Genomic DNA, 19537 nt, shown 5'->3' with positions numbered 1-19537 from the left:
TTTTATAGCTTTGAGCTAAAATATATCTCCTTTGGGGACAATTTCATTTTTGATTTCCATAATGGACCCAAGCCTGAAGCAAATTATGATAATAAAATTGGGTGTCATTTTTATTTTAAATTTTGCAAGAGCAAGTGATTGCAAAACTATTTGTATTTTTTAAAGGATTCTTTCCTCCACCCCACTTTCTTTCTGGATGTATAGAGAATGATTCTGATTAAACAGTCCAGTTGAATTGCAGTTTAATTATCCTATCATTCTGTGTAATGTACCTTTGAGTTCACTTTGGGTTTGTTTGCTTGTCCCTGACACAGAATGAAATCAGGCAATTGTATGATGAGTTGATTGAGAAGAAATCCATGCTGCAACAGTCCTTTGCTGCAACGAGTAGCCATGGCATTTCCATGCCACTCCAGGTAATTAGTGGAAATATGAAGATAAAACCCAATCAGTTGTCCAGTTCTGCGCAATTTTACCTAATTTCCCTTCTTCAGTTGCAATGCCTATTGTTTTTTCCAAAATTGCAGCAATATTTTCCCCCTTGTGAGCTTAATGGCACTGTGATAACCACACTTCCTAAAAGCTGCTTTGTTTAGACCAGGTGCTCAAAGACATACAAAAGGGCATTGCCCTTTTGGACTGCACCTCAAAGAATTCCTCAACCAACAAAGCCAGTGGCCATGCTGACTGAGGGAGCCTGGGAGTTGTAGTTCAAAAAGATAACATTTCCATACTCTGAAAACAATGGAGGTAGAACTCTGACCTTCAACCCTGGCTTCTGGGCTTCTTGAAACGTCAGATTGACCAGTATTAAGAAGAGGGTGCCAAAGTTAATAGACTGTTCACATGCTCTAGTAGACTATTTATTTAAATGTTTATTTAAGATATTTCTATATCACCTTCCATCCCACAAGGGCTTCCAAGGTGATGAGTAAATAAAAGCAATTAACAGAGTGCAAACATAAAACATTTTAAAAACACATGCAAAAACACGTTGGGACATGCAACAGGGCAGGCTCATGTGGGAGGAGGTGGCCTTTCAGATGTTTTAATTTTAGATGCCCCAATTTTCTGATGCAAAGGGATCTTGTAGCACCTTTGAGACTAACCGTGGAACAAGTTGTAGTGTAAGATTTTGTAGACTTGGTCTACTTCCTGAAATGCATGGAGTGACCGGTTGCCAGGAAGGGCCTTCATATCAGACTAAATAGCCATAGAAGTGCAAAATTTGTGGTATAGTAATGAGGTGACCAGTTTTAACTATGATTGTTGAGGGATAAAGACAAGACAGTTAGTCTCATAGATCCCTTTGCATATTAATATTCCAGACCAATATGGCTATGTCTTTCAATTCTAATTTTCTAATGTTCTTATTGAGGCTGTTTTATCTCTAGAAGAATTTAGAAAATTTTCCAATAGGCAGTAAGAATAAGGATCTTTGGGAAATGGCAAGATCCTCTCCGCTTCATAGATGTAATTAAAACGATTGTCAAAAATCTTGCATCTTGTAGCTGCCCTAGAAATGCCATTGCCTACTAGTAATACCTTGTTGTTGTGTGCCTTCAAGTCATTTCTGAGTTAGGATGATGCTAAGGTGAACCTATTATGGGGTTTTCTGGAGCTTGAGAATGTGGCGCATCCAAGCTCACCCAGTGAGTTTCCATGGCCTAGAGGGGAATCAACCCCTGATCTCCAGAGTCATAGTCCAATGCTCACACCACTACATCATGCTGACTCAACCTTACTTTACCATAAAGCTTAACTATTCCATCTTTTTATTTAGAACATGGACAACTGTGAGTTGGAACTGCAGAACTTTGAAACTCGGACAGCTAAATTAAGAGAGCATGGAGAAAGACTTCATTTGCCTGTTGCCCTAGTCCATGAAGTGGATAAATTAGAGGTAAAGATGTTGAATATTATTATATCTCTAGAACTATCCATTGATGTCAGTCTAGATTAAATTAAACACAGCCACACACACCCATTACCAAAAGGACAAGTGGAAGCAAATAGAGTTACGTGCAAAATGAATTTCTTTGAATATAAAATACTGGCAAAATCTCTGTAGAGTGTTTTGGAAAATATAAATAAACAATAGCATTATTATGCAAAGGGATCTTGTATCACCTTTGAGATTAACTGTTCAAAAGAAGTTGTAGCCTAGGTTTTTGTAGACTTGGTCTATTTCCTCAGATCTACAAGATTCCTTTGCATGAATGAGTGGCCTGAAGTCACCCAATTATCAAGAGCCCTACTCAAATCTTGAAAACTGTAATTTTTCCTACTGCCTTCCATTTCCCCAAGCATTATTGTCTTTTCCAGTGAGTCATGTCTTCTCATAATATATCCAAAGTACAACAGTCTCAGTTTACATATCCAGGGTAGCCATGTTGGCCATACAGCAACGTACAATAACATCCAAAATTTGCAAAACAGTGCTACCTTTATTGGACCAACTAAAATACACAAGGTAATTGATGCAAGCTTTCAAAGCTCCACTGGGTTCTTTATCAGACAAAGGTGCTAAAATCGACAGGTGGGGGAAAACTAATGATGTTAGAATCACATTTCATCAAGATATTATTGTTATTAACATCTTAACATCATCATTTTCCCCTTCCTATCTGATTTTTAATATCTTTGCCTGATGAAGAAGCCAGTATGTTAAGATTGTATGGAGAGAGATCTGTGCAGGCAGGGGCCATTCCTTTTGGCCATGTCGGTTCTGGGAGACAAAGAGTCTTAAAGTCTGAGAAATAAAATTTGAACTCCATTAGCAACACAAAAAAGACTTTTGAGATCAAGGTTGCCTCTGTCCTTTGGGAGGCTACACTCCCCCTTATTAGGCAGAGAACATTTCTAGGTTTAGCAATCTTCAATCCTACAGTCTTATCACACAGAGGGCGAATTGGTAAAATCCATGCAGAAATGGGATTTCAAAATCTGGATGTTGTTTGTCAGATGCATTGGCATGAAAGAGAAATAATGTGAAAATAATCCGAACAGAAAGCTTCAGCAAAAGTAAAAAAGAGCTGGTTTTGACGACTTTGCGTTCGGGTTATTTTTGCATTATTTGTCTTTCAAAGGTTGTCTGAAAAACATCCTGCAAATGTGGGGGTTTTTTTCTCCAAATTTCTGATCAGGTTAACCCCCGAACATCATCTGAAAAACAACCTGCAAATGCAGGTTTCAGTTTAAATTTAGTTTTTGCACAGGATTCGTCCCGTGTGATAAACTCCATAGGGAGAATTCAGGCTTCATTTGCTCTAGGACCCATTTATTTGTCTTTTTAGCAGTCCAAAGTGTCCATAGAACTCTTCTCCAGCACCACATTTCAGTTGAGTTGGTAATCTCTTGTAAATAGCAAGTGAAGTCCATTAATTATAATTTTTTTTGATTTCTAGGAAGTGCTGGATGCCCTGTGGAGGATCCTGAGAGCTAAACAGAGGGAGCTAACATCTCCATTTATTAGTGAACAACAACATGAAGCTTTGTTACAGGGACTAGCAGAGCTCATAGATCTTGGCCAAGAGAAAGTTATTCAAGTTTCCAACCTGAAAGCTATCAGTCAAGCTAATTTACAATTTCACCTACAAAATCACAAGGTAACAGCTTTCTGCTCAAAGAACTTTTAAAGGTGTGATTACCCCTTCCTTTAAGATGACACTGATGGCTTTTTATCACAAAATCTGCTAAATGACATAGAAACAAAGAGCTGGGTGAAAATGCTTTGTGAACTGCTGTTTCCAGATATAAGGATATGGAGATATATGAAGTACAGCAATCAAATAAGGGTATGATTAGTTTCTTTCTTGTTTACTTTTCACTGGGTGCATCTACACTGTAGAAATAATGCAGTTTGACATCATTTTAACTGACATGGCTCCTTCCTACAGGATCCTGGAATTTGTAATTTTTTGAGGCTTCAGCACTCTGGCAGAGAAGGCTAAAGACCTTGTAAAACTACAAATCCCAGGATTCCATAGGATAGAGCTACAGCACTTACAGTGATGTCAAACTGCATTATTTCTACAGTGTAGATACACTCGCTTTGAGCTTTTAACATAAATCAGTCACAGACAAAGCAGGGATTCAGACCCTGTTCTTCAGAGTCGTAGTCCAGTGCTCAAACCACTACACCATGCTCGCTCATTCTGCTGTAATTACTTTGCTAGCCATATTATTTTGACAGAAGTAAAATACAGCCGTGCTAATGAGGATTAATGTTTACAAACTGCACAGGAGAACGATTGCATAAACATGAAACAATTCTCTACTTAACTCTTTTGAATGTTAAGTTAAAAGAAGCAGTTAGTCACTTCTGTTGTCTTCAGACAAAAATGGCTGTAATTTTATCTCATCAAAGTAGAAAAATGCCTACTTGTGAACAGAATAGGAAAAGAAGCACATTATGTATGGAAATGCTCTTTGTAAAAGTCATGAAGAGAAAAATAGCTTGCTCCATTGGTCAAAGGCTCAAATCTGGGGGCTCAAACTGCTAAGCAGTAATTCTTCAGCTTTAATGCTTTGCATTCTCAGTAGAGAGAGAGAGTGTGCGTGTGTGCGTGTATGTATGTGTGCACATGGATATATATGTATGAATACTTGTGTGTGTACATCTCTATGCACACATGCAGATGAATAATAATAATAATAATAATAATAATAATAATAATAATAATAATAATAATAGGATTTATTTATATACCGCCCAATCACTGGGAATCCGAGCGGTTTACAACAGTGGGGATAATAGACGGTTCCCTGCCCTCAGGCTTACAATATAAAAAGACATGACACAAAAGGAGAAGGGAATGGTGAGGGGGGGATGAAAAAATAATAGTAATTGGTAAAGCATCATTGCTAACTGGGCTCAACAAGCCAAACTGTTCTCCTTTAAAAATGGAAAAATCACTCATTTTATTCCAAATCCAAATGCAAGTTAAATCAGACCTTGTTTATTATTGATTCATTGACTGTTTTGATTTGTACCCCACCTTTGTCCTATTATGAAGCCCAGAGCAGCTTACAGTATAAATTAAAACAAAGTAGCTACAGTAAAACAATATGTGGTATAAAAGTTTCAAAAAGCATGAAACAACCAATCTGGCTGCAATTATTTAAAAACATGAAAGTAAAACAATTAAAAACACAGAAAACACGTATTATGTATTGCACAACCTTCTACCTCAACCAGTTAAACACAAAAGGCCTGTTTAAATAAGGAGGTCTTTGCCTGCCAGCAGAAAGAGAGCAGAACAGGAACCAACCAGGCCTCTCTCAGGAAGGAGTTCCATATCTTAGGACTTGTCTGCATGGGCCAAATAAAGTGGTTTCCCCTCTCTCCCGCTATGACTTGTCTGCACAATGCAGGGCCAAAGCCCTGATTCTACTGCAGACTCTCTTCACCATGTGAGGTCAGTTCTGCATCACACCATGCCTGTTTTAAATCAAGTTTAAAAGATTTACCTTTTGATCTTGATTTCCCAGGAAACCCTGGTGCATTTCAGGACTACGTCAGGTAGCTATTTACATACATTTGTGCCACTGTGCCACCCAGTGTGAATCATCCCCTCTGAGGTCACAATGAGGCACCCAGTCTTTGATCAATGCTGGCCACTTTGCTTTCAAGCTCAGAGGGAAGAGCTCACAGCGGCAGTGCCACATGGCACAGCAGGATGTGTCTATAGACAGCTGTGTGGCATTGCTCCAGAATGTGGAGATAATGGGAGAAATTTAGGCAGCTCCAGGGAATTTCTGGCCAGTATACTTTTAGGAGTAGCCACTGAGAAAACTCTTCATCTCATGTGTACTTACCATCTCATGTGCACTTACCACCCTGTGTGGGTTGTAGGGCAGAAAGAAAGCTCTCTCTTGGTGATTGTAAGATTTTGGCAGGCTCATATGGGAGATACAGGCTTTTGGATAATCTGAACCTAAGCCATAGAACACTTTATAGGTGACAACCAACCATTTGAATTGTGCCCTGAAAGGAACCAGCAGGCAGTGATGCTGCTTCAGCAAGGGTTATCTGTGCTCCATATAATAAATAAATAACCAATCTCTATAATTGCATCCCCATTGACCAGGACACTTCACAGTAAGGATACATCCAAAGATTTCCATGCTGAACAAGCCCAAAAATAACAGGATGAGAATTAATGTTGACATAATTAGTTAACAGCTACTACAGGTGGTTCTTTTGTATTTCAGTAATATAGTAAGCATTTTTGAAATTTAAAAAGTATGTATTTTTATTTTTAATCAAAAGCTTCAAATAAAGAAAGTGATTGAGATACTTTTTAAATAAAAACCTTCACCAGGCACTTATATAGTGGACGTAATGCACTTATAAGGAAATTGTGTTGTGTTTTTTTTAAGTGAACTTAATGTCCTGTACTTAATGCTATTCTTAATGCTATTTTTTTCTTTCTGGATGCAGAGCTTTTTCAGTAATCTTAAGACTCACATGCTGCTTGTGCAAATGTGTTCCCAAAAAGTAGTACCTTCTGTATTACAAGAGAGAGAGAGATCCTGGAAGAAGATGGTAGAGGAGGTCAAATCATTGGAACAGCAAGCTGTGCAACACGGAGCCTGTTTGGAAAGGCTGTTACAGGTAAAGAAATAAGATGACAATTGAGTGAAACATAGGGATGTGTTTATTGCAAGGGTGGGTCACTTGCTGCCCCAGATAATATTAAGAAGAATTATTCTCCCCTTAAGCAAGCCATGGGGTTATTTTTTAATAAAATAATTTTCATTTTGAAGGAGGGAAGAAGAAAAATATGCAAATTTTCTGCAGGCTGCAGTGGATCAATATAATAATACAGTAAGGAAATGGTCCAGATTGTTTCATGGCTGCACAGAAGACACTGGGAGCTTCTGACTGTTTTTACATTAACCAAATTTTGATACGCCAACCTCAACCCTTAATAGCACTACCTGTGGTGAATGAAAACAAGCCAACTTTTTTTTTTATGCTGCTTGTGTTTTTTTATGCTGCTTGTAAACTGTATTGTATTGTATTTTACCTGTTGTAAACCGCCGTGATCGTGGGAACGGCGGTATATAAATAAAATTTCATTTCATTTCATTTCAACTTCATCCCCTGTGATTTGAAATAATCAACAAATCATAGTAAAGATGCAGCAAACTGTGTCTAGGTTCAGATGATGTGGGAAACCCTGTTTAATCTAAAAGGGATGGAAAAGCTTTCAGACACCTTGCATAGCCTCCCTTAGAGATACAAGGAGAGACTAATTCCAGGTTAATTCAAGTGTTATTTTGATTTGCTATGTTGATGTATTGTATTGTTTTGATTTGTTGTGAACCGCCCTGATCACAGGAAGGGCGGTATACAAATAAAATTTTTATTATTTATTATTATTAATGTTAAGTACAGTATGCCCACGTCATACGTGGCTTTCAGCTTATGCTAACAGCCTCACACCGGAAGAGGGAATGGCACACGTGCCACGGGCACAAGCCCCATTGTTTTAAATGAGGCTCCACATATGTGGTATTTCCCTTACGCGGTGTGTGTGTGTTCCAGAATATATCTCCTGCGTAAGGGAAGGGGACGCTGTAATTATTTAGTAATACATCCAGATGAGACCAGTGACTCTTTGTGGTATGATTGGGCAGATATTTTGAGTAACAGGATATATCCATGAAATAAGGATATTGAAGAGCTTGAAAAGAAATTACTGTTGTATACAATAAAATGCTGTGATAAAGCTGTGCTTCGTTCTCTTAGGACTGGATAGAATTTGATGACAGCTACCTGTCCTTCTATCAAAAACTAGAGACTCTGTCTTGTGAGGTGCCTTCTGTGAGTCTGGTGGGAAAAACAGAGGAAAGGTTAATGGAAAGAACTCGCCTCCTCCAGGTATTTCCTTGTCTCTAGAATGCGTAACTTGCATTATCCCAATTGTTGTTGCATTTGTTGTTATGCGCCTTCTGACTTACGATAACTCTATCCTAGGATTTTCTTGGCAAGATTTGTTCAGATTTGCCATTGCCTTCCTCTTAGGTTGAAAGAATGTGATGTACATATGGTCACCGGGGGGGGGGGGGGTGTTCCATGGCAGAGCCAAACTCGTAGTCCAACATTCAAACCTATCCACTAAGCCAGCTCTCAAGTTAATACATGCATTTTGTGAAAGTGTACTTAAACAGTTCATTCAGCCCTTCAGATCAGAGCTACTTCAAGGGCTTTAAAATAAGATATATTCTGATTGAGCAGCTCACAGATATTTGAGTGTGGATTCAAAACTTGGAAAAATGACTGTTTTAAACTAAGCCCCACCCTGCCCCCCACCAGCATGGTCAGTGGCCATGCTGGCTGCAGTTTTGTAGGAGTTGTAATCCATAAAGAATTACTTCCCAAGTTCTTGCTTTAGATGGTGGGGAGATAAAGGTATCCAGGAAGGCCACCATAGTTTGACTAGTCATCAGGTTAATGTGTTATTGAGAACATTCACTGTTGCCCAGTATGTTCATGGAGACTGAAGTACCAGATGTTTCATATAAAGCTGAAATGAAAAAGTCTCCTATCTTGGAGTGCTTAAGACAAATTTTGTGCTTCCCAAGACAGGCTTTTGGAATGGATAGAGATGGATGTAACAGAGCTTTTTTTTTTTTTTTTTTTGGAGAAACCCAATCAGGGAGTATTCGCTGTTAAATTATGATGAAGCTGAAGTGGTCCAAAGAGCATAAGTTGGGCACCATGATAGAGATCACCTGTTCCCCCTAATGGCATTGTAACCAACAAAATTGTTTGACCGTCATCATAAAATACTTTGGTTGCTAAGAATGATAAAATTATCATTGGGTGATACATGAAATTTGTCTCACCTTTGCCATCTATTCCATACTAAAATGAATGGTAAGTGTGAGAGATTAAAGGGAAATAAACCAGTGAACAACCTGTAATTGTACTTTTCATTTTGCTCCATATGTTCTTTCTTAGCAAATCAAAAAGAATATTGAATTGGAAAAGGCCAAGTATCATCAGCTAGTCAAAGAAGGGAAAAATGTGATGGAGTTTGTGAACTGTTCTGAACTGGAAAGCCAGGTTGGGAAGCTACAAGAGCAGTGGGCAGCTCTTTCTCAAAAAGTTGACCATGAGCTTCAGAGATTTGAAAGTTTACTCAAACTCTTGTCCAGGTAAGTGAGATATGTATTATTTTCTTCACTTTATAGCCTGGCTGTGCTCTCTGGGGATGATGGTAGTTTTAGTCAAACATTTGCAGAAACCTGGTGTACAACCTCAAGCCAGCTTTGAACAGCAACAACAACATCTAAAAGCAACATATTTGTGGTAGCTTTGTTGACCATGCAGCAAAATATAACAAAATCCACAAAAGACTGATAACCGTATTGATCAGCCAAAATGCAGAAAATATATCACTCAAGGTTTCAATGTGTCACTGGCTTCTTCATCAGCCAAATATGTTAAACATCATACAGGAAAAGAAAAGTGGTGATGCTAGAATCACAGACCTACATTTTGTCTCAGATGTCATTTGTCAGATTGTCAGTTAAGAATTTTGGATTTTGTTGTAACACCTAAAGGAATTTTCTGGAGATGAGTGGGCATTGTTATTGGCTTGTTGTTTTTTTTGTGTGTGCTTTCGAGTCAGTTTCAATTTATGGCAAGTCTAAGGCAACCCTATCATGGAGTTTTCTTGGCAAGTTTCTTCTGAGGGAGTTTGCCATTGCCATCCTCTGAGGCTGAGAGAATGTGACTTGCCTAAGGTCACCCAGTGAGTTTACATGCCCAAGATGGGATTTGAACCCTGGTCTCCAGTCATAATCCAGGGCTCAAGCCACTATACCATGCTTGCTTGGAGCATGAATTTGCTGTAATAGAAAGCACATGCTGTGTATGCACTTTGTTTTTAAAGGAAACCACAGATTTTTTCATCACCAAATTTACTGCAAAATGGTAGAAGAAACCCAGCAAAGGACCTTTTCTTGTTTAATTTGGTGGCAAAGGGGCAGCAGCTGGAGCAGGAGTAGAGAATCATATCTAATGCAAGAGTGGTCATCTGCTGATTGAGGGGCTGCATTGGCCCATGCTGAACCCACATGGACTATACAGTACCCTGCTGCTCAATTTTGGTTGCTTGGCAGCAAAATCTTCTCTATTATGATGAAGTACCTGGGGTACATGGGGAGTGAATGTACTCTGTTTTGGAAAAGTTAAAAGAGCTGTCCAAAGTGGTGAAGCGCTTAAGAGACAGGATGAAACACCTTGGTTAATTCATTTAAAATATGAGCTAAAACCTAGAGTGAATTAAAAATCCAACTGACATGTAAGTTCACAGTCACATCACTTTATGTGGCCCTCCAAATGTTGCTGGCTGATGAACGCAAGCCATTATGGTGAATGATAAGCAATGATGGGAAAGCCAAAGGTTTCCCACTGATGTCCTAATGGCTTCATTTGTCACTGCTTCTTTAAGCAAGAAAAATATTGTTGTTTTGTGTTAATTTTCTGTAATGGTCAGCCACCTTTGAAGCGTGTTATGAGGCAGAAAAATGGGACTGTGAAGTTTATAGTGTTGGCCATTTTTTCTACTATAGTTCCAATTTTGATTTGTTTCTGCAGCTACAACAGAGAGTCGAAGGATCTGGATAGCTGGTTGGCACTAGCTCAGCAGCGTGTGAATGTCTGGAAGGACCAATCGTTTCATGCATCCCAGGACCTCACCACTGTCAGAAACAATATACAGAGCTTACTTGTAAGTTGAGCAATTTTTATGGGGTAGACAGTAATTGTAGAGCACAAGAACTGCCTTGCTGAATCAGGTCAAAATTCTATATAGTCCAGTATAGAGTTTTTCTGTTGTGACCAGGCTGAAGAACTCATAAGGTTGTTATTTACTCCCAACATCTAGTACACAAAGTATACTGCTTCTAAATATGAAGATTCCATTTTAAGGTGTAATATTTTGTATCTTGTTTTCTGAAAGCCTTTTCAAAAACAGGTACACTGCAGAACTAATGCACCTTGATACCCCTTTAACTGCCATGGCTCATACTGTGGTATTTGTAGTTTTGTGAGATATTTAGCCATCTCTGTCAGAGACCGCTGATACCACAACAAACTGCAACCCCCCAGGGACCCATAGGATGGAGCCATGACAGTTAAAGCAGTGCCAAACTGCATTAATTTTGCAATGTGGTAGCAGCCTTATTTATGATTTAATTAGTCACACATTTATCTTTACACCAACACTATGAGTTAGCGCAGGCTGAGAGAAAGTGTCTATCTAAAATCGGCCAATGAGTTTAATGTCTTAGTGGGAGCTCGAACCTAAATCTCCCAAGTCCCAATCCAGTATCCTAACCACTACACCACACTGTCTGTCTAACAAATAAACAAACAAAACATTACCATCCAAGCAACAGTGTTTTCTTACAATTCAGAACCATCATCTTTTTGTTTAAAGTTATCTGTGTGTGAATTCTGTGAATTCTTTTCTGCTCTTCAGGAATTCACTAAAGAAATTGATGAGAAATCTTCCTTGAAGTCATCAGTCATAAGCACTGGCAATCAACTCTTGCTTGTTAAGGAATCAGATGGTGCGGTGCTGCGCTCATCTTTGACAGAATATGAGCAGAAGTGGGGTGATCTGATCACTCAGTTGCCAGGCATCCAAGAGAAGTTTCACCAGGTAAAAAAGAAAATCAAGAACTAGGTATTCAGTGTTGCTGTATTATTCGGCTCAGTCATTCCTGTATTCAAAGCTTCCTAGCTATCCATTTTGCCTAAGCAAAATCTACCTATGTTAAATGCTGCTGTTATTGCAGCTTTCTTGAGTTTTCGTATGAATCAAAGATCGCAAGCATTTGTATAAAACTAAAGGATACAATCCAGCAAACAAGTAAGTATGCTAAAGTCCCATGGGCATCATATTCTGGGATGTGCCTGATAATTCCTTCATCTTTCTTCAAAGTCTTTGTGTTCAAGACATTAAACATCCCTTCTTGTTCCCCTTTCAATGCATACATTTGTGAAATCAGTGACTCCTTCTAAAGTTGTGAATATTAGGGAACAGTCACTAAGACCAGTGCTAGGGAATTTAAAGACTGTGTCTGCACCACATTCAGAGGGAGGGCAGGTCCGTGTAGGAGAAAAACAAGGACAAAAAGAAAGCCACTTTGTGCAAGGAATTGATTTCTTCAAAACAGATAGGTGGCATGCACTGGCTGCATGCAGCCCTTTCCTTCTCTATTGTTTCTGCAAAAAGGTGCAGTTTTTCTAGGGGAGCACTGCTATTGAAGTGCTTCCCTACTAAAACTGCAACCTTTTAAACATATAAACAAGGTCTGAGGGGAGGGGGGGTGTCACATTCCTTTTAAAAAGAAAGCCTCCAGAAAGTATAATTCTGCTTAAAAACAAGGTGCATGCCCTCTGTACACATTATTTACATTTAAGAAAGCATGGATGCAAGCACCCCTATTTTGGGGATTGGGGAGGCAGTATATAGACAAATGGATAAACATAAAATGCATAAAGAAGAAGTGTATATTTAAGAATAGTTTATTTTATTTGTTGTTGTTTTTAATGTAGTCAAGTGGTTCTATAATTTCTTATCAGTTCCAGATGGCAAAGCTGCCATCTCATGAGGCCATCACAGAATTAACTGCCTGGATGAATCACATTGACCAACAAAGAAAGAATGAGGCTACTGTTGATTTGCAGACTCCTGCGTGCCAAGTGGAAAGGCTTCTTAAGAAATACAAGGTAAGACAATAGAATAATACTTCTTCTTCGTGGTCTCTGCGAATCACAAAAATGGGTTATTCTGCGCCTGCGCAGCAAACTCCGGAAACTTCTAGAATCTCTAGGCAGAATGCAATGTATCTTTCTGCAACTTTTTGGCGGTAACTCCGCCCACCCCTATATAAGTCCCCTAGCGGCCCTACTGCTCTCCAGTTCCTTCATTCCGCCGCACTAAGCAGCTCAAGGAACTTCGCTAGTGTTAGCTCTCAATTGTCTCAACGGCTTGACTTCGGATTTGGTAACGGACGACGGTTTTTTCCCTCAATGGCTTCTTTCAAAAGATGTGCCAAGTGAGGGGTGAAAATCCCCATGGCCGATGGCCACGACAAGTGTGTTCTCTGCCTGGGGGAGACACACATCACGGGGGCTTGTCCCCACTGCAAGGCCATGTCCGTGCAGGCCCTAAAAAATAAGGACCGGACCCTCAAGGCTGCGCTTTACGACAAGGTCCTTAGCCAGCCATCCACTTCATTGGCCTCCGGAGAGGGAGAGGATGGAGCCTCCATCCCTAAAAAGAAGCAAGGAGACAAACACAAGGCCTCCAAAGCTTCTCGTCCTGGCCGGGATGCGAAACGGGACACCAAACGGGCCCGCTCAGCTTCACCGCCCGCTAAGACCCGTCGTAAGGGACCCCCGAGCACGGTCTCAGTGCCTCCGCCGGTGTCAGCGTCACCAACTGCCCCAGATCTTCAAGATGTGACGGTGACAACACCCATCCCGATCTCGGCCTCCATCCCGGTGCCGCTCGAACCGAGGATCTTAGTGTCGAGTCACCTCTCCGTACCACCTGACCAACTGCAGATAGTGGACCTAGACCACTCGTCAGAGTCGGAGGGAGAGATTCCAGATTCGGATGCACCGCTCTCCCCTAGGCAGAGGCCAAGATCCCGGTCCCGCTCACCCGTCCGGGACAGACACCGTACCCCCGTTGGCAAGGACAGAGGTGTCCTAGGAGCAGAGGCAGATGCAGCTACAGCCTACGATCTCCTCGACAAGGGACCCCCTGACCAAGACCTATTTGAGTCGTACCCAGATCTGGTGTATGACCACCGGACCGGCCAGTACCTCCTTCCAGTTGCGCCCTCGCAGCTCCGGCGCAACATCCCCGGACCTACGAGGACTCGCACCGCCCCAGCCCAGCCAGTCGACGTGGACTATGGTGCTGGGAGAGACAGGTCTCCAACTCCTCACACGAGGAGCCACTCTCGGTCCCGAACTCGTTTGCGGACCCGTTCTCCATCCCCATCCCACTCGATGTCTCCACGGTCGGATGCAGACTCTTCCTTTGTGCCCGTGGGACCTGCAGCACCATCCCCTACGGACGACGTAAAGGCCTTCGGGGACCGTATCATTAGAATGGTAGATGCCTTCAAATTGGAGGTGGCTCATCCCGATGACGACGCCCTAGACCCGGTGGAGAGAAGAATCCATGGGTCGGCGCCAGCTCCTCCAGCCTTCGCCTATCTCCCATCACTGGAGAAAATAGCTAAGCGGTCCTGGGAAACACCGGCCACGATCTCATCTACCTCAAAGAAGATTGAGAACCTATACAGGGTCACCCCGTCGGCTCCTTCCTGGCTCTCTAATCACCCTAAACCGAACTCGGCCATCGTGGAGGGTGCTCAGACTTCCTTTGCTCCCAGGCCCTCCTCATTGCCTGTCGACAAGGATAGCAAGAAATTAGATGGGCTGACGAAAAAGTTTTACGCTTCAGCAGCCTTGGACATGAAGATCTCCAATTACGCTGCTTGTATGGGCGCATACATCCAATTTCTTGTTGAAAAGATGGACCCTACCATTAATGAACTCCCTGATGATAGGAGACGGATGATGATTGCCTTGCGCAACGAGATACACCTTATGGCGGGTCAACAAATCATCTCCGCGAGGCACTCCACTGATTGTGCATCTAAGGTGTTGTGTGGGTCCATAGCGCTCCGCCGTTACGCATGGCTGTGGGCGTCGGAGCTCACTCCCCAGGCCAAGGCAGCGATTGAAGACATGCCCTTCGACAACTCGGGCCTCTTCAACAAGGACACAGACGAGAAAGTCAGCTTTCGGTACCGTATGAAGACTGCGGCCAGAAAGCACGGTATGTCAGCTACCTCTTCTAAGACCCCACGGCAAAGGTACTCCTCCCAGAGATCTTGGTACCCCTCTTCTCAATACCGCTACCACCAACAAGAGCGGTCTTACTATAACCAGGACAAAGGCCCCCAGAACAGGGCACCCCAATCACCGGCTGCTCCTTCTGACAGGCGCCAATCTTCCCAACCTAGATACCAACAAGGTTATAAGAAAAAGGACACTCGAGGCAGAAGAAAGTTCTGAAGCCTTCCTGCGCGCCTCGTTGTTCCATCTTTCCGTGACAGACTAATGCCCTTTTTCAACATCTGGGCATCCATCACTAATGACTCATGGGCACTTAACATCGTCCGTAGGGGCTATGCCCTTGAATTTTCCGAGCTCCCACCAACCGGGACTCTTATTTCCACCCACTCCTCGGACACCCTTCTCGACGAGGTGCGCTCTCTCTTATCCAAAGGCGCCATCGAACCCGTTCACCCTTCTCAGGCCCGACATTGTTTCTTCTCCAGATACTTTACCATCCCTAAGAGGGATTCAGGCCTCAGGCCAATAATGGACCTTCGAGCCTTAAATTGTTTTATTTTGTGCAAGCGTTTCCGGATGATAACTCTTGCCTCTGTGTTGCCACTCCTACAGGAAAATTCCTGGTTTGTGACACTGGACCTGAAGGACACTTATTTTCATATTTCCATACAAAACGACCACCGCAGGTTCCTCGCATTCGCCATCGGGACGCGGATCTACCAATACAGAGTCCTTCCCTTTGGCCTCTCCACAGCTCCAAGAGTCTTCACCAAATGCATGGCACCTGTGGTGGCCTACCTGCGCCAAAGAGGGATAACAGTCTTCCCATATCTAGACGACTGGCTCTTTACGGCACTGTCCAAAGACATTCTGCTCCAAGACGTCCGTTTCTCTCTGTCCTTACTCCACGCACTGGGCCTTCAGGTGAACTTCGAAAAGTCATACCTGACCCCAACCAAACGCATAGACTTCATAAGTACCACCCTGGACTCAGTAGCACTAAAGGCTTACCTCCCAGAAACAAGATTCCAGGCCCTATGCACCGCGCTACACCCATGCATCCGCCGAAGGCGCGTAAGGGCTCGTTTGGTCCAAGTCGCGATGGGACATCTGGATTCCACACCTTGCATATCAACGTCTTGGAGATTCTAGCCGTCGAAAAAGCCCTCAGGGCCTTCCAGACGGTGCTCTCTCACAAGGTTGTGTTGCTCCTCATGGACAACACCACCGTGATGTACTATTTAAACAAACAAGGGGGCACCAAATCAGACACCCTCCTCTCCGTGACACTTCGAGTTTGGGAGTGGTGCATCAGTCACAGGATACTGCTCCAGTGCATCCACCTTCCCGGAGACCAGAACCACCTAGCAGATCAACTCAGCAGGTCACCCTCCACTTGCCACGAATGGAGGTTACATCTGGGCGTAGTGGAAGTCCTCTTTGCACAGTGGGGAACACCACAGTTGGACCTTTTTGCCTCTCGCGCCAACGCCCACACACCGGCGTTTTGCTCACGAACCTGACAGCCGGGCTCCAAGGGCGATGCTTTTCAGCTTCCATGGGCCTTCTTTACACCTTTCCCCCGTTCCCACTCATCACCAGGGTCTTCTCAAAAATGATGACTGACTGCTCGAATGCGATTCTCGTCACACCGTGGTGGCCCAGACAGCCTTGGTTCGCCCCTCTGTTAAGGTCGACCCACGACCATCTCCGACAGGAACGCCGACCCGACCTGCATTCCCTCCACAATGGACAAGTCCTCCACCCCAAGATCCACTCTCTCCCATTGGTGGCATGGAGGATCCAGTACTAGAGACACTCCCACCTAAGGTCCAAGAAGTACTATGGGCATCACAAAAGCCTGCCACTCAAAGATCCTACACTTACAAGTGGAACAAGTTTCTTGATTTTCTATGGTCCCGAGAGGTCTCTCCATCCCGTGTGTCCGTCCCACTAGTCCTGGAATTGCTCATGACTCTGATGGAGGCGGATCTGTCTCTTAGCTCCATAAAAGGCTACCTATCAGCGATATCGTCCCATTATTTCTTCAGGGACAAGCCTTCTTTGTTTAGAGACCCTCTTATACGGCGGTTCCTCAAGGGATTCAACAACCTTCACCCACCGGCCTCGATCCCATCTTCAGCATGGAGCTTGGACACGGTCCTATCCAGTCTAGTCTCCAAGCCCTTCGAACCCATGGCTACCACGGACCTGAGACTTCTGACCTGGAAGACAGCCTTCTTGGTTGCTATCACTTCGGCTCGTCGGGCAGGTGAACTTTGTGCTCTCAGGGTGGATCAACCCTTTCTGTGTTTTCACAAGGACAAGGTAGTCCTCCGTACGGACATTACATTCCTGCCTAAGATTGTGTCGGCTTTTCATATGAACCAGGACATTGTCTTGCCGACTTTGGCCCCGAACCCGACCACAAACTCGGAACGCCAGATCCGTGCCTTGGACGTCCGTAGGGCGCTGGCATTTTATGTGGACAGAACATCATCAATACGGCGCTCTGAGAGACTGTTTGTCTGTTACTCTGACACTAAAAAAGGTTTGCCTGTATCAGCCCAACGCTTTTCTAAGTGGGTGATCAACACTATCCACCTCTGCTATCAACTGGCTGACAAGCCCGTACCGAGTCGGGTTCGAGCTCATGCAACTAGGGCGGTAGCTGCATCCTCCGCCTTTCTGACTGGGGTCCCACTGGAAGATGTGTGCAAGGCTGCTGTCTGGTCCCAGCCATTGACATTCATCAGACATTACAGGCTGGACGCCAGAGCCAGACATGAGGCAGCCTTTGGGAGGGCAGTGTTACTTTCTGCCATTCATTAAAGTTCAGTCAGGTATAATAAACTCAACACTTGTTGATTGAAATTGTTTATTGCTTTATTGTCATATTGAACTCTTATTGAACATGTGACACTCCCTCCTCCTCTACTTTAGCTCGCTAGTCTAACCCATTTGTGTGATTCGCAGAGACCACGAAGAAGAAGGACAGGTTACCTACCTGTAACCGTGTTTCTTCGAGTGGTCATCTGCGAATTCACACAAACCCGCCCATCCTCCCCTCAGTGTCCTGCTATTAACAACGCTTGTGGCCGCATTGTTAGCGGCTCATTCGGAACTGGAGAGCAGTAGGGCTGCTAGGGGACTTATATAGGGGTGGGCGGAGTTACCGCCAAAAAGTTGCGGAAAGATACATTGCATTCTGCCTAGAGATTCTAGAAGTTTCCGGAGTTTGCTGCGCAGGCGCAGAATAACCCATTTGTGTGAATTCGCAGATGACCACTCGAAGAAACACAGTTACAGATAGGTAACCTGTCCATTTCCTAGAAGCTGATTCCCTACTGCTATGGCAGACAAAAATATAAGAATATGAATAAGGAATCACAATGAAGGAACTTCCCCTAATGAACTGTTGCAGTGACCAAAATGGGTATCTGTTATAGAATGGAGCACTAGGAGAATGTTCCTGTGCTCCTGAGGAAACGTCCTGTTTTGCAAACATGGAATGGTGAATGTGATGCCCTGCCTGGGGTAACTGATATCCATAAAATATGAGTTCATAGCTCTGGTGCAATGATGCCAATGTCCACACAGAAGGAAGAAGAATTTGTAGTTTTATTTGCTATAGCAAATAAATATCTGGTCTCATGACCCAAAAGACTGAAACAAAGAAAAGAAAACAGACATACTGTACATGCATATATACTTTTCAGTATGACAATCACACAGACACATAACAGTGACTGCTTTTCTTGTTTCATCCTCGTGTAATCCCCTTATACATCATCCCAGCATACCTGTCTCCTCTCCACAGGAAACACGTCACAATTTGTTTCAGTCATAAATTTGGGTGACTGCCATGGAGTTTTATTCCAATCTTATTTTGGAAGGAATCTCTAACCTCTTTTACCTGCTTTTTTCATTTCTGATGTTTAGCCTCATAGCTTTTTGGGGTGAAAGTGTAACATGCTCAATTGTTATTTAAAACATCTTTGCAAAAAAGACAAAAAAAAAAAAGGTTTGCAGAGTAGTCTTCTGTCTTATAGTCTGAAAGACATGATATCAGAAGAAAAGGGATTGGGATGAAGGAAGAAATTGACATTGACTTCAGCACCAGTACATAGTTATAATAAGTTAGTTATAATGCTTCTTTCTGGCTGATGGACAGAAGCTTCCCACACTTACTCCTTTTCTGGCCTATGTTGGTCTTCCCATTGTCACAATGTTCTGACTGAGAGAGGGAACAGCATCCCAATAACTTTCAGTGCCCTGGCTGATGTTAGAGACCAGAATGTCTTGCCCTTCAGTTAGGTAACCCGAAAGCTGACAGGGGCCACCACTAACCTTGTCACACTGGCTGCCTATTAGTTTCCGGGCACAGTACAAGGTGTTGGTTATAACCTTTAAAGCCCTACATGGCTTGGGTCCAACCTATTTGAGGTATCACCTGCTCCCATATAATCCTCCCCGCACCCTCAGGTGTTCTGGGAGGAATCTATTGCAGCCTTTAAAAAACAGACTAACTGCTACCTCCCAGAGGGCCTTCTTTGCAATTGCTCCCAGACTATGGAATGGCATGCCGGACGAGATCTGTCAAATTGCCAGCTTAGACAGCTTTAA

At 43.0% G+C, this 19537-nt stretch overlaps 1 protein-coding gene across 3 annotated transcripts in view; it reads left to right on the top strand.

Annotated features, from left to right (window-relative positions):
- Window positions 1-19537, top strand: part of SYNE2 (spectrin repeat containing nuclear envelope protein 2) — a 233730-nt gene that overhangs the window by 122531 nt on the left and 91662 nt on the right. For all 3 annotated transcript variants that reach the window (XM_042454459.1, XM_042454452.1, XM_042454444.1), the window contains 9 exons: window positions 315-416; window positions 1784-1903; window positions 3408-3608; window positions 6446-6619; window positions 7760-7891; window positions 8975-9171; window positions 10619-10751; window positions 11505-11687; window positions 12614-12760. In XM_042454459.1, coding sequence (XP_042310393.1) covers window positions 315-416; window positions 1784-1903; window positions 3408-3608; window positions 6446-6619; window positions 7760-7891; window positions 8975-9171; window positions 10619-10751; window positions 11505-11687; window positions 12614-12760 — 1389 coding nt within the window. The remainder of the gene's footprint in view (window positions 1-314; window positions 417-1783; window positions 1904-3407; window positions 3609-6445; window positions 6620-7759; window positions 7892-8974; window positions 9172-10618; window positions 10752-11504; window positions 11688-12613; window positions 12761-19537) is intronic.

This window comes from Sceloporus undulatus, chromosome 1 (assembly GCF_019175285.1).
Source record: "Sceloporus undulatus isolate JIND9_A2432 ecotype Alabama chromosome 1, SceUnd_v1.1, whole genome shotgun sequence".
Classification (NCBI taxonomy): Eukaryota; Metazoa; Chordata; class Lepidosauria; order Squamata; family Phrynosomatidae; genus Sceloporus; species Sceloporus undulatus.
This window is presented reverse-complemented; position numbering and strand designations above follow the sequence as displayed.